The sequence below is a fragment of the Narcine bancroftii genome, chromosome 2, assembly GCF_036971445.1.
Source record: "Narcine bancroftii isolate sNarBan1 chromosome 2, sNarBan1.hap1, whole genome shotgun sequence".
Lineage (NCBI taxonomy): Eukaryota > Metazoa > Chordata > Chondrichthyes > Torpediniformes > Narcinidae > Narcine > Narcine bancroftii.
The window spans coordinates 102,408,485-102,424,001 of record NC_091470.1 but is presented as its reverse complement, the minus strand read 5'-3'; the positions used below and the strand labels follow the sequence as shown (position 1 = coordinate 102,424,001).

Here is a 15,517-nt window from a genome sequence, read left to right as displayed (position 1 = left end):
TACTGATCTAAGTTCACAAATACTAATGACCACAATATTGTGGCTAAAACACCAGAACATTTGACAAGAGCAAGGACTATAAAACCCCAGCAGCAACAAAAACAACAGCATGGGCTTGTAGTGCGTGTGGAAGAGAAACCTTATGATTCAAAGTGTCATTGGGTCATAACGACAGCTCTGACCGGAGTGCAGTAGAAGGTTAAAAATGTAAATGAGCATCGAGTTTTAGCCTTGTAGGTATATCGATACACGGAAGCTGGGCTTTCGAAAAATATTTTTGTTGATATAACTAACTACAGGGATATTTTTATACAAAATAATAAATTTCTGCTGAAACACTGCACAAAAATTTTATAGACAGTCATTTTGGTGTCACCACCTCTGATGGTGTCACCCGGTGCGGTCCCCACCTCCCGCTAATGATGTTAGTGATCATCTAATATATTTATGTAATCGGCAGGAGAGAAGAAACCAGCTAAACCTGATGGTTTCTCAGGGAAGGGAGGCCCATAATGTAAACTTTGAGCAGAGAATGAAGGAGGCCATAGCCAAAAAAAGGAGAATGGGTGATTTAGACTAAACATAGAACATGGCAGCAGAGAACCGGCCCTTCAACCCTCGATGTTGTGCTGACCTATATATTCCTACTAAAACAGTTAATAAAAATGAAACCCTTCCTACTTTGTAACCCTCTATTTTTCTTTCATCAATGTGCCTGCTTAAGAATCTATGCCAACACCACACCTGGCAAGGCATTCCAGGCTCCCATAACTCTCTGGACCCCTGATGTCTCCCCTAAATTTCCTCCGTGTTCTCAGATGGTGCTGCGTGCATTACAGTTTCTGAATCTCGAATGACACTGAGGCAGTTAGCAAAGACGCATTTGAAGAATGCTTGGCCATTTGGGTGCTGCTTGCTGGCTCCTGGCACTGCGCCAGGGAGGAAAACACACCGTGGGGGGTGGGGGGGATTTGGCACCTTTGGAACAAAACACGGGAGGGTGAGAGCAATGCAATGCAACTGATCTTGGCCACACCTGTCCTTCTGAGTAAAACACGGAAGCCTGCAGACACCATGAATGAAGTAAGGACGCAATGCTGGAGAAACTCAACAGCAGGTCACTTTGTTTCACCATTTTGTTTGGCACGGCGCCATTCCCCATCCCCTTGTCAACTGGTGTGCTCTCCCTCCCTTATTATTACCTCCTGCCCGTGGGATTGTGCCCCAGTCCTCATTTTGCACTTGCCTACATTTTGCCCACACCTTGATGAAGGGCTCAAGCCCGAAACGTCGGTTCTGTATCTTTATCCTTGCTACATAAAGGATACTGTTTGACCTGCTGAGTTTCTCCAGCATCGTGTCTTTACCCTCGTCTTCCACATCACTCAACCAAACTAGAAGCTGCAGATCCCTATGCTCGAGAGAGATGGCAGACACTGGAATCTGAAGCAGAACATAATCTGTTGGAGGAATTCAGCGGGTTGATGGGAGAAAAAGAATGGTCGACATTTCACGCCGGAACCCTTCATCATATCCCATTGAAGAGATCAGCTTGAACCGTCGACCAGTCTCCCACTGATGTTGCCTGACCTGCTCAGTTCCTCTAACAGACTCTTTTTGGTCCAGATTCCTGCATCTTAATTTTAAATTTAATTTAAAAAATTTCGACATACAGCGCGGCAATAGGCCCTTTCGGCCAACAAGCCCATGCCAATCTACTGCACTCCAATTAACGTACAACCCCTGGTAGGTTTTGAAGGGTGGGAGGAAACCGGCAAACCCAGAGAAAACCCATGAAGACATGGGGTGAAAGTCCTTACAGACAGTCCCGGATTCGAACCCTGGTCCCGATCGCTGGCACTGTAACACTGTTGCATTAATCACTACACCAGCTTTGCCGCCCGGTCTTTCAGGTCTGCAGTCTCTCGTGTGACCCTTTTGTATGCTAAACCAACATTACTTGGTCTATAGCTTTATGCTGCTGGAACATTGAACACAGAACATACCAGCATAGCCCAGGATGTTGTGACAACCTCTAAACCTTTCCTACCTCACACCCATAACCCTCTGCTTTTTCTTGCATCCATGTGCCTACCTTTGAATGCCCAGCCTCCAACATCACCTCTGACAATGCCTTCCAGGTACCCACTACCCTCTGAGTAGTTTGTGATAGAGTATATAGATATGTTTTTGGGAGATAAATTGGGAAAGGTTTGTTAGAGTAGGTCACATACAAACTACCCCCAACATCTCTCCTCAACTTTCCTCTAGTTACCTGAAATGAGGTCTTCTGTCGCTCTGGGAAGAGGTGCTGGCTCTCCACCCTATCTATGCCTCTCATAATCTTATACTAGTCCATGACGTCACCCCTAATCCTTCGTTGGTCCAAAGAGAAAAGCTCTAGGTTTGCCAACCTTGTTCTCCAATCCTGGTAAATCTCCTCTCTAAAGGATCTACGTTCTTCCTGTAAAGAGGACTAGAACTGAACACAATGCTCCCAGAACTGCAACATTGCTTCTCATTTGTATATCAATTAGTGTTATGTACCCCTTCATCACAAGAGATCTTAATGAGAGTGCATTGAATTGATTATAAAGGCCAATAACCATCCTCCTTCTGCTGTTGTTGGTGATGTAAGCTGCTGCAGTCTGACCAACCCTGCGACAACTCATCCTGTAGTGTCACAGCCGGGTCTGATTAAACACTGGGAAATGAAATGATTGCAGATTACACACAGAGCTCTTCCAACGAGCAATGTACACAGCGTAACCAGCAATGGAGAAGTGTTTCATAATCTGCTCTGGCACAGCTTCAAATGCCAAACAGTAAATGCGGGCAGAGGCAAGGTCAGCCCAGCGAGACACAGTCATTAATCACACAAAGGCACCAACAACCTCATCTGATGCAATATTTGCTCACCTGCTACTCAGCAAGCCATCTGTGCATCCAGCGAAAGGCAACAAATGGAGAGAAATGTCAGTATATGGTGATTAGTAAACTCCCAGACTTTATATAATTTTTCAAAACAAAATGTAGTATGTAAACAGGTCCTTCCAGCACATGAGCCCAAATTCACCCCTGTCACCAATTGACCTTTAGCTCCCGTACATCTTGAAGAGTGGGAGGAAACTGGATCACCTGGAGGAAACCCAGGCAGATATGGGGAGAACGTACAAACATCCGTACACACAGCATCAGATTCGAACCCGGTTTGCTGGCGCTGTTAACAGCATCGTGCTAACTGTGCCACCCCACTGGTAAATGCAGTGGGCAAGGATAAAAATAAGGAATTGGGAGAAAATATAAATATACAAAGAATACAGGAAAGGTACAAATAGAAGCAGAGATGAACGTCATGCCTCATTGAACATGCATTCTTAGCCCACCGCTCTACTCATTATACACCAGGCACAATTCCAATGCTATCTACAGAATCATGAACGGCAATGAGGACACATTCAGGAGGGAGATAGATCAGCTCATTGAGTGGTGTCACGCCAACAACCTTGTGCTCAATGTTAGCAAAACCAAGGAGATGATTGTGGACTTCAGGAGGAAGTCAGGGGAACAGAACCCAGTCCTCATTGAGGGCTCGGTAGTGGAGAGGGTGAAGAAGTTCAAATTCTTGGGTGTTAACATCTCTGAGGATCTGTCCTGAAGCCTTCATATCGATGCAATCATGAAGAAAGCTCGCCAGGAGCTATACTTTATGAGGTTGCTGCAGATATTCAGTATGTCACTGAAGACTCTCAAACTTCTACAGGTGGACTGTGAAGAGCATACTGGCTGGTGGCATCACTGCCTGGTATGGAGGGGGCTACTCTCATGACAAGAAAAATCTCCAGATGCTCCAGACTTCACTCCATTAAAGACATCTACATGAGGCGTTGTATTATAAAACCAGCCTCTATCCTCAAAGACCCCCACCACCCAGGCCATGGGTGAAGAGGCCATGCCCTCTTCACTCTGCTACCATCAGGAAAAAGGTACAGGAGCCTAAAGACGAGCCCTCAGCGGCACAAGGACGCCTTCTTCCCCACTGCCATCAGATTCCTGAATGATGAACCAAAGACACTGCCTTACTTTTTGTGCACTAATTATATTTATTTTTATTGTTATAAAAGTGGTTTATATGAATGTTTGCACGATGATGCTGCCACAAAACACGGATGATAAATTCTGAATAAGGCGATGGCAGATTCTCACTCTCACCCAATCCACAATCCCCTCAGTGTCCAAAATGCCATCCTCAAATCTACTCAGTGACTGTGGAACTACAGCCATGTATCACGGACAACTCCACAGCTACACCTAGGAGCTTCTCCTCATCTTAATTTGAAATGGGCAGCCCCTGGATCGTTTGGTTCTAGATTCTCCAGCCACTTTCAGAATTGTCATGTTTCTATCTTCTTGAGGAAGGGCTCAGGTACAAAATGTCGATAATATAGTTAAATCCCTGGTATCCGGCACCTATGGGGATTGGTGGACGCCAGATAAGTGAATTTGCTGGTTGCTTGAAATTACGTGTTACGTGAATTGGCAAACTGAAATCTCGAGTCGCCAACTTTAAACCCATATTTTTTTTTTGCTGGTTGCTTAAGGCTGTCAATTGTTTGAATTCAGGATAACAGGGATTATACTATTCATTGACGCTGTGTGACCGGCTGAGTGTGGTGGTGCACATAATTGCAGCCGCGAACTGGCCCTGCTTGTCATGCAGGACAGGATAGCGTCATGGATCTTTCTCTTCCAGTATAGACTGGAAGTACGCTTACGCGCTTACATCAGAGTGACGCAAGTTCCGGGACGCGAGGGCGGGCTCCGGACGGCCTTAAAGGCTGCAGTGCGAATTTCAAAGTCAATCAGTGCTAAACGAGCTCACCGCCTGCTGTCTCAGTTCTTTTGCTGCGCTCACGCACGACACACCACAAGAGAACCATAGAACACTGTAGCACAGAAACAGGTCCCTTCGGCCCTTCTAGTCTGTGCCGAACCATTGTTTTTTGTTAGAAGTAATTTTAAAACTCAGGGTAGTGGGGTCCTAGAATACATTGCCAAGGGTGGTGATGGAGGCTGGTACAATAGGAACGACCAAAAGACTCTTAGACAGGTACATGGATGCAAGAGAAGTAGAAGGTTATGGAATGAAGAAGGGAAGGATTAGATTGTTGTGGATAGGTTCACATGGGTCAGCCCAACATTATGGGCCAAAAAGAATGTTCTCAGTTCCGTGTTCCATGTTTGTGACCAATAGATAGTGGAAAGGTCTTGGGATGTTAGGAGATGAGTTCCCCACCACAAGGTATACAGGCTCTTACCGGATCCCCCCCAATATATTTCCGAGGCTAGACCAGTTGGGTTTCTGGTCAATGGCGACCCCCCTCCCTGGATATTGAGGGTGGGGGAAGTAGGTGATGGTTATGCCATTAAATGTCAAGTATGCGTCATTAAACCTCTCCTCTTGGAGATGGTCAATACCTGGCTCTTTTGTGGCTTTACTAAAGACACAACAGCCTCCAAGATAGAATAAAAATTAGTTGCATGTTTTCAAAAGGGGTTTAAAAGGAGATTCTTAGACAAAGTAGTAGATTTGACTTTTAAAAGAGTTTTGATAATTATGTGGAATCAGATGACACACTATAGCAGGATAATTAGTAAGTTACAAAGCAAATTTAAACTTAGACATACAGAACGATAACAGGCCATTTTGGCCCATGAGTCAATGCCGTCCAATTTACACTCCATTAACCTATACTCCTGGTATGTTTTGAACGGTGGGAGGAAACTGGACCCCCCCCCCCCAGAAAAACCCCATGCAGACATGGGGAGAACGTACAAACTCCTTACAGACAGTGCAGGTCCGGTCCCAATCACTGGCGCTGTAAAGGGATTGTGCCAACTACTACACCAATTGTAAAGATTAGATGTTGAAGTCAGATGCTTACAACAAGCTTGTGGGAGCCAAACAACAGACAGTGTTGTTCCACATGAATTACACGATTGTTCAAAATGAACACAGATAATTCAGATCCAAAAATTGGCCATAGGAGATTATGGTTCTGTTACAATGTGATTGGCTGCTACTGACTGGACACACCTCCCAAGACCGATCCTACCCACAGCCCCTTGCATGCCACCTTTTACTTTTGCTCTGAGGAGGTGGATGGTTGCTTGATAGTGTTCCAGTCTTTAGCTATTAAAAGTCTGATTGTTTCACTACTAAGCCTTTTGTGAATTATTGATGGTACATCAGGTACTTAGCGAAGCAGACATCAACAAAAATGAAACGACATTAATCAACTTGTGGAATAGAATATAATAGAGGCAATTAGGATATAATAGGCAAAGTAAGCTCTGCAGTTCATTTCTGGAGAGGTGATTGAAATGAAATTATGTTAACCATTAAACCTTGCCTCGAAGTTGGTGAGCAATGGATAGTAAAGTAAGAAAGTACTTCCATATATTGAAGAATCGAAGAAGAATTGGTGACTAATTGAGTCCATAATTATATGATACAAATAGGAAATTTATGATAAACTCATCATGAGTTTAGTTCACCAACATCAGGTGTAGTTTAGGTTTAAAACATAAGGAAAATGTTGATAGAGTTGGATGAAGAAGATTGGGGGAGGAAGCAAGAGTTGCAACAAATAGCCTGTTAATGTGCTTCAGACATGTCCTCTGACTTTTCACTGCCTTCAACAGGTTTTGGCATTTCCACATTGTGGCCTTTCATACAGAGTAGCCAGTCAAGACTCTGAACAGAATCATGGCACAGATTTATTGGGAGTGAAGGTGGACGAGTGTTACAAGCCTTGGTCTGGCCCATCAGCCGTTGTTCTAACTTATTCTGTGCTTTCCATTTCTTTATGATCAGCTTCCGTCATCAGTATTTCTTGCCCGAACCTCTCAGAGGTGTAAGAACTGGCATCTGCTCCATTGTACTGGTTCAAAATCATCTGGAAGTAAAAGCAGAAGGATTAGCTTTTAAAGAGTCGATATCGTTCAATAGAAATGCACACATGCGTGACATATGTGAAACCTTAAATATATCCATGAGGGGTGCTGACTCAAGAAGGTGGCCAACATCATGAAGGACTCTCCCCCCTCCCATTGTGATGGAACCATTGTGTAACAGTGCTGTCTAATATGAATGTATTGTACGGGCTGGCCTGCACCCATACCTGTAACCCCTCCCCCTGGAATTCCCATAAAGGTGGTTACGCCCAATCCCCTCCCTCAGTATCTGTCTTGGAATCGGGCCAGCAACATGTGAGACATGTCTGCAGTTAATGGTGGTTAAAGTCTATTAATCACGGCTTCTAGTCTGATGCAAGTCATTGATAGTCAATTTACTCAGCATAAACTGCAGACATGTTCCAAGGTAGGTACTGAGGGAGGGGTTTGGGTGTAATTGCCGTTATGGGGATTCCAAGGCGAGGAGTTACAGGTACAGGGGCGGGTCAGCCCATACAATACATTTGTATTAGACAGGACAAGCAGTTACACAGTGGTTCCACCCGACCCATCACAATAATCACAGCCTCTTCTCATTGGTACCCATGGCAGAAGGATCAGAAGCCTGAAACCCAGCATCTTGAAGTTCAAAGAAGAGATGTTGTCCAACAGCCTTTTGAACCTCCCTGTACTCCCTTAAACTACTCTGGGTCCACCAAAAAAAAATCTGTCTCCACTACTGAAGCATGATTTTTTTCTTGCATGAATGGCAAAAGTGAATGTTAATTTATCTGTCCTATGGTCTGCATTATTCCCTTTTTCTGGCTTGACATGCTGTGGTGATTCAATCTTTAATGTTGTAGATGGTGTCTCTTGCGTACTTGTGTGGCTGCAGCAAGGAAGAATGTCAGTGCATCTACCACGCATGGTTAGCATCAAGGTTAGGGCACAGTCAATGTAGAGGTTAGCCAACGCTGTTACAGCACCAGGGTACAAATCTGTAAGGAGTTGTCTGTAAGGAGTTTGTACGTTCTTCCTGTGTCTGAGTTTCCTCTGGGTGCTCTGGTTTCCTCCCGCTGTACAATGAAAGGTTTGTTGGTCAATTGGGTGTAATTGGGCAGCATGGGCTTGGGGGCCGGAGGGGCCTGCAACAGTGCTGTTAAAAAAAATTCTGTGTATGACAATAAACTCTCATTGACTGAACCCCCATGCAAGACTTCACCCCTTGACACTCTCTATCTCAAAGATTTCTGTGGACATAACATCTTTTACCATTTTCTCTTCATTGGCAGGTGGGTTCCTCAGGATGATGCAGAGCGGAGAATATGCAATGTTGACCAGTCCAATGATGAGCATTAGCCAATGGAATCCAAATGCTTTGACAATAGCCCCTCCAAGAGAGGGTCCTAGTTGATAAACATAAAATTATTGCCAAAGATGTGACAGCCCCTGTTCCCAAAATTAAATGAATCAGCATTTGCTGAACTTTGAAGGGGTAGGAACTTGGTTTTTTTTCAGTGAGATTATTTGGTGAAAGTTATTGTGTGTAGTTTTGGTCATCTACCTACAGGAAAGGTATCATTAAGATTGAAATATTTACAAGGACGTTGCCATTACAATGAAAGATAGACTTTCATGTTATACTACAGTGAAAGGTTAAACAGGTTAGGACTTTATTCCCTGGAGTGAGGGAGAATGAGGGGAGATTTGAGGGAGAATGAGGGGAGATTTGAGGGAGAATGAGGGGAGATTTGAGGGAGGTATACAACACTATGATGGATATAGACAGAGTGAATGCAGGTAGGTTTTTTTCCACTGAGGTACAAACTAGAGGACATGGGTTAAGGGTGAAAGGGGGAAGTTTGGGGGGAACATGAGGGAGAACTTCCTCACTCAGAGAGTAGTGGGAGTGTGGAATGAGCTACCAGTTGAAGGCTCAATTTTAACATTTAAGAAAAATGTGGACAGGTTTGTGGATGGGAAAAGAATGGATGGGATATGGACTGGGTGCAGGATAATAGTTCAGCTCAGACAAGAAGGGCAGGAGGGCCTGTTTCTGTTCTGTATGGTTCTGAGTTAGAGTTGCGTCACATGTTGGTGAGGCCCCATTTGGAGTATTGTGTCCAGTTTTGGCTGACATGCTACAGAAAATATATTGTCAAACTGGAGAGGGTGCAGAGAAGATTTATGAGGATGTTGGCGAGACTCAGGGGCCTGGGCTACAGGGAGATGTTGAGCAGGCAATGGCTTTACACCTTGGAGAGCAGGAGGAGGAGGGGTCGTCTCATCTAGATGTGCAAAATCACGAGAGGAATAGATTTGGTGGACACTGCCCAGAGCCGTAGAATTGGTATCCATAGAACATAGGTTTTAGATGAGTGGGAGAGATTTAACAGGAACCTGAGGGGGTAGCATTTCACACAGAGGGTGGTGAGTGTATGGAACGGGCTGCCAGAGGAGGTGGCTGAGGCAGGTATTATTGCCACTTTCAAAGAACTTTTGGACAGACATGAGGATAGGATGGGCTTATAGGCATATGGGTCAAACACAGCCAGGTGGGACTAGGGTGGGTGGGACATTTTGGTCAATGTGGACAAGTTGGGCTAAAGGGCCTGTTTCCACCACTGTGTGACTCTAAGTTCCTTTCAATGATTTGAATTCCTGAAGGCCAAAAGATCCCAGATGGAAGACGTTTTGTCAAAGTAGTCTCACGCTGCCATTGGTTTGGGAGTTAGAAGCTTGAGGCCCAAAGGTATTTCCAGGTCAGGATAGAGCAAAGCTTGGAGGGGAACCTACAGGTGATGTAATTTCCTTGGACTTTCTGTCCTTGTTCTTCGAGATGGTACTTTATAAATCATTTTGTCATTTATGAGTCGTATGGTACATCTTGGGGACTGATGAATGTACAGAGGAGAAGCCTACCCATGATTCAGTGATGTCAGTTTGAATTGCAAACAGAATCCCTTCTCTGGGTCTTCAGATGGATACATGGCCTACTACATAGTGGGATGGGGTGAGTTCAGAGTTCAGATACATGGTCAAAGTACATTCATGACATTACAATGGAGGGCAGCCCGGTGAGCATAGCGGTTGGCACAACGGTTCGAATCCAGTGCTGTCTGTGAGGAGTTTGTCCCTTCTCCCTGTGTCTGCAGGGGAGTCCAGTTTCCTCCCACCCTTCAAAATGTACCGGGGTTGTAGGTTAGTTGGTGTATATGGGCAACGTGGACTAGTGGGCCAGAAGGCCCTGTTACCATGCTGAATGTCTAAAATATTTTTTTAAAATACAACCCTGAGATTCTTTTTCCTGTGGATCAGGGCTTTCTACTTATCTGTACTTAAAAACTGTACTTAAGAAAAGATAAGTATACAAAAAAAAAAGAAATGTAAACAAACTGACTGGGCAATACAGAAAAGAAATATTCAGTCATAAACAATAAGTAGTGCAACACCAATCCAAGGCAATCTAGGTCTTTGGAGATGACATCAGCTATCCTGACTCGAACATGAAGAACAAATAAAGCTTCAACAGAATAAGAAGAGCATCACAAAGGTTGGGGAAGGGGAATGACAGAAGAGAGGTTTGGCACCAGGGTTGTGAGGAACAAGTAATTCAAAATTTGGGTGGTACGGTTAGTGTTGTGGTTAGTGCAACTCTATTACAGTGCCAGCATCCTGGGTTCGAATCTGGAGCTGTCTGTAAGGAGTTTGTACGCTCACCCCGTGAATGTGTGGGTTTCCTCTGGATGCTCCAGTTCTCTCCAAGAAGTACCGGGTTGTAAGTCAATTGGGTGGCACGGGCTCATGGGCCTGAACCTGTGCTGTATGTTTAAATTTAAATTTAAAATGATTAATATCATACAGCTTCTGTTTGAAGACAGAGAGGACTTCTGTAGAAACCAAGGGTTAGCTTTAAAAGAGCCGATATTGTTTAATATTAGCACTGAAATGGTTGAGATACTTTAAATTTACACATACAGCTCAGTAACAAGGCCTTCCAGCCAATGAGCCTGTGCACCCAAATTCACCAATTAACCTACAAATCCATGTACGATTTTGAAGGAAACCGGAGCCCCTAGAGGTAACCCACAGCGAGAACATACAAGCTCCTTACACACAGCGCTGGATTCAAACTTGGGTTGCTGGAGTTGCAATAGCGTTATGCTAATCGCTACACTAATTTTCCACCTCTATATCTGAAAGACATCTCTGGGAGTTGATCCACCTTTTTGGCCATTTAGTTATCATGGGATAAACAGCCTTCTTCTGAGGCATACACTGAAGAAAACATTGATATTCACTCACCAATAGCAAACCCCATACAAAGTGCCACGTCGGCAATGGCAAAAACACTTCCGTATACGGACACGTGGCGAATATCCACCAGGTGGCCCATTATGGGAACCATCGAAGAGTCGATCATCCCTGCTCACATCAGAAAGGTACACTCAATTTTCAGGTATCAGCTATTGGCTCCAAACCCTGGCTCTGATATGTCACCAAAGACTCTTGAAAACTTCTACAGGAGAGCATTCTGGCTAGTTGCATCACTGTCTGGTATGGAGGTGCCAATGCTCAGGACTGGAAAAATCTCCAGAAGGTTGTTAACTCAGCCTACAGGTGCCAGTCTTCAACCCATTGAGGACATCTACAAGAGGTAGTGTCTTAAGAAAGAAGCCTCAAGGAAGCCCCACCACCAAGGCCATTCCCTCTTCACTCTGCTACCATCGGGAAAAAGGTACAGGAGCCTGAAGACAAACACTCAGTGGCACAAGGTTGGCTTCTTCCCCTCTGCTTTGATCAATGAACCAAGGACACTGCCTTACTTTGACTTTTCATGCACTATTTTTATTTATTGTTGTAAGGTGGTTTGCACTGAAATGCTGCCTCAAATCAACAAATTTAATGACATGTTCATGATAATAAATTCTGATTCTGGCTTGGAAACCACCCTCTATTCAGTTTCATTGTATTGGTGAGCCCCTCAGTCACAAATACAGAACAGGAGAGTAGCTCAACAAACATCCTGAAGCAACCTCTTTGGGTGGAATGGTGCTAAATATGCTGTTATAGGTGAGCCTTAGATATAAGATTGTTGAGGGTAGGATTCACATTGAAGGGAGCTGTTGAGTGTGTAATGGTTTGAGGGTGGGATTCACATTGAAGGGAGCTGTTGAGTGAGTAATGGTTTGAGGGTGGGATTCACATTGAAGGGAGCTGTTGAGTGAGTAATGGTTTGAGGGTGGGATTCACAATGAAGGGAACTTTGAGTGTAAGGTTTGAGGGTGGGATTCACATTGAAGGGAGCTATTGAGTGTGTAATGGTTTGAGAGTGGGATTCACATTGAAGGGAGCTGTTGAGTGTGTAATGATTTGAGGGTGAGATTCACATTGAAGGGAGCTGTTGAGTGTCTAGTGGTTTGAGGGTGGGATTCACATTGAAAAGAGCTGTTGAATGTGTAGTGGTTTTCTTTGGTTTTGAAGATTATGCCCATTTTCCCAACTTCCCTTCACATAACACAAACCGAGTTGTGGTTGCAGTATGATCGAGTCTCCAAATTCATAACCTAGGGTTTAGCAAAATGGCCATGAAAAGTATTGGATCATGATTCAACCTGTGGTGGACCAAAAGACTTGGCGAGCTGCTCAGAATCCTCACCATCACCTCAGACCAAAGACACACCTCAAGCATAACCTACCAAGACTCCCCAAAATTCAGATGACTCCTTGGATGGAATATTAGAGCAGGTTCCCTTGGCGATGGAAATGAAGAACAACTTTGTGGCTTTTCATTTCTGTGTCTGCTTCATAACGAGAAGGAAATGTACACCCTGAAGAACAGAGCATGCAGCATAACATTGAGGAAACATCCAGGTCTGGGTATTCTGGGTCAGGAAATTTGAAAGGAGGATCACATAACTGAAAGAACAGCATCGGGAAAGTCACTCCACTGTGAGCAGGGCCAGTAGAAGCACCCGACCTAGACCATGGTTGGGCTTGCACAATCACTTTGAAGGCGGCTTGGTGGAAACTTGATGAGTCCGACTCCCAAGACAAATTACGACGACAGACATCAGAGTAGATGATGGGAAGGCCTTGATGTTACTCTTCAGCAATGATTAACTTGCTGTGACTCTTCCAAGCCAATAAAATTGATTTGTGCCTGGGAGGCAAAGGGAATGCTCAACCTTTTGGATCAAAGTCCTTCCAGAGTTCCAAACCCGAAGTGTAACAATCCCCCCTCCCCCCTTGGATGAAGCTTAGCCTCCCGCAGACTGATTTTTTTGACTCAGTATCTGCAATCTCCAGCGCGTCCCTATAAATGAACTGCTATCGATAGAATCCATGGAGATTATTTGAAGATGTTGAGGTGTGTAGTATGTAAATCGTAAAGTGCAGTTACATTTCCAGGTCTCAGAAATCAGAAAGCAATAACGTTTGTATGACGTTCTGAAGGGGGAGGGGGGTATAATATGTTAAAGAAGAGGTGCTTAGGTCTTGGTAGAGTAGATAGGACACAGGTGGTTGAAGGCCCGACCCTGCCTCATGTCCAATCCAAGTTATAAATGCATTAATAGTTTGATGCCACTGACCTATTGAAAAGCCTGCTCCACAGCCGGGCCCGATAAGCTCAAAAATGTTCGTTGAGAAAGGAAGCTGAGGTAAAAAGGTATTATTGTGAGCATCAAGGAAAACAAACAGTTGATGGAGTTGATGAACATCGGGTGAATGTAGAGTCTTTGACCCAGAGTTTGGAATCAGTAAACAGAGGATATAGGTTTCAAGTGGGGTTTTCAAACTGCCCCACTAAATTCACATTCCACCTTAAGTAATCCCTATGTCATCAGTGCTCTGTGACTATTGTAAGGTAAAACATCATGAGATGGGAATGTGTAAGGAGTTACCCTGTACAGGGCTGTAACAAGATGTGAATGCATCCTTGTACTTACAAGATAAGAGAGACATTGATGGATTGAGAGGCAGGAAGCTAGCAGGGAAAGGATAGCAACAGTTTTAGTCATTGGACAAGTAATGATATGATGATGTTCTAAGCATGTATCCAAGGGTATAAAAAATCACCATTTTGCTGATAACGGCAGAATGCATTCTCCGACTAACATGGTTAGTTGCAAGTGTTACAATCCGGTAATAAAGAACAAAGAACCCTGATTTCGACTCAGCCTGGTGTTTGTCTCACTCATTCATGAACAAAGCAGACCTAACACTAGTAAGGGATTGTTTAAGGTGGTATGTGAGTGGAACAAAAAGTTTGAAAACCACTGTTTTAATTGTCCCTAATTGACTCGTTATATGCACAGTTTCATAACTCCAAAGGAAATAGGCCAATAACAATTTTTCTCAAGCAAAATAATTTAATAACAATTGGGTCTAGAGCAGTGATTCTCATCCTTCCCTTCCCACTCACATCCCAGCTTAAGCAATCCCTTACCAATCACAGAGCACTTATGGCATAGGGATTGCTTAAGATGGAATGTGAATTTGGGGGTGGGGGGGGAGGGCAGTTTGAAAACCACTGGTTTAAGGTGAGGGGGGGAGAGATTTAACAGGAAGATGAGGGGTAACTATTTTACACAGAGGATGATGGGTGTAAGGAACAGGCTGCTGGAGGAGGTGGTTGAGGCAGGTGCTAAATTTAGACATACGGCATGGTAACAGGCCCTTCCAACCCACAAGCCCATGCCATCCGAACACAAACCCCCATACGGTTTTGAAGGTTGGGAGCAAACCAGAGCGCCTGGAGGAAGCCCACGCATACACGGGGAGAATGTGCAAACTATTTACAGACAGTGCCAGATTCAAACCCATGTCGCTGGCACTGTAATAATGTTGACCCCCCTTCCACTCGCCATTATTATAAGGTTTAAGAAAAAATTGGACATATACATGGATAGGTCAGTTTAGAGGGATACGGGCAAAACACAGGCAGGTGGGACTCATGTGGGTGGGCCATTGTGGTCAGCATGGGCAAGTTGGGTCGAAGAACCTGATACCACACTATGAGTCTATGATTATTATAAAAAGGAAACAAAATGAGCATCTTACCAAGATCATGCTGATTCCCAAAATCACCATTCCAGTCAGGGAGCACAGCCATCTGTGGGTAGAGGGAGAGAACAAGAATTCCACGTTAACTGATATGAGCATGTAGTAATTTCAAGTTCATTAGGACCACTAAAACTCCCATTGAAACACAAGGACAGCAGACACCAGCACCTGAGCAAAAGGGTCCTTTCCATGGATGAAGCCTGACCTGCTGAGACCCTCATTGTTTGCAAGGGAATAGATTTCAGATTTATTGTCAGAGTACGTACATGACATCATATACAGCCCTGAGATTCTTTTTCCTGCAGGTGCGGCAGAATTATCACTAATTGATAGTGCAAAAAAATCCCTGTACACAGAGTAAACATGTAAACAAACACTGGCGTCAAGCGGGTGGGTGGGGGGGGGTGCGGGAATGCGGACTACACCATCAGAAGGGGGTGACACCAAAATTTTATTATAAAAATATCCCTGTAGTTGGTTATAACAACAAAAA

General features: G+C 44.3%; 2 protein-coding genes across 7 annotated transcripts in view; one reads left to right on the top strand and one right to left on the bottom strand.

Moving 5' to 3' along the window:
• Positions 1–15,517, top strand: part of LOC138754023 (V-type proton ATPase subunit B, brain isoform-like) — a 111,016-nt gene that overhangs the window by 9,501 nt on the left and 85,998 nt on the right. The window lies entirely within an intron of this gene.
• LOC138754022 (chromaffin granule amine transporter-like) overlaps positions 6,763–15,517 on the bottom strand; it is a 54,239-nt gene continuing 45,484 nt past the window's right edge. For 4 of the 6 annotated variants that reach the window (XM_069917741.1, XM_069917742.1, XM_069917743.1 and 1 more), the window contains 5 exons: positions 15,022–15,073; positions 13,551–13,614; positions 11,263–11,382; positions 8,230–8,363; positions 6,763–6,959 (listed from right to left, as the gene is read on the bottom strand). In XM_069917741.1, the coding sequence (XP_069773842.1) occupies positions 6,846–6,959; positions 8,230–8,363; positions 11,263–11,382; positions 13,551–13,614; positions 15,022–15,073 (484 nt within the window). In that variant the 3' untranslated portion in view covers positions 6,763–6,845. The remainder of the gene's footprint in view (positions 6,960–8,229; positions 8,364–11,262; positions 11,383–13,550; positions 13,615–15,021; positions 15,074–15,517) is intronic. The other 2 variants (XM_069917746.1, XM_069917745.1) reach the window with 2 other exon arrangements.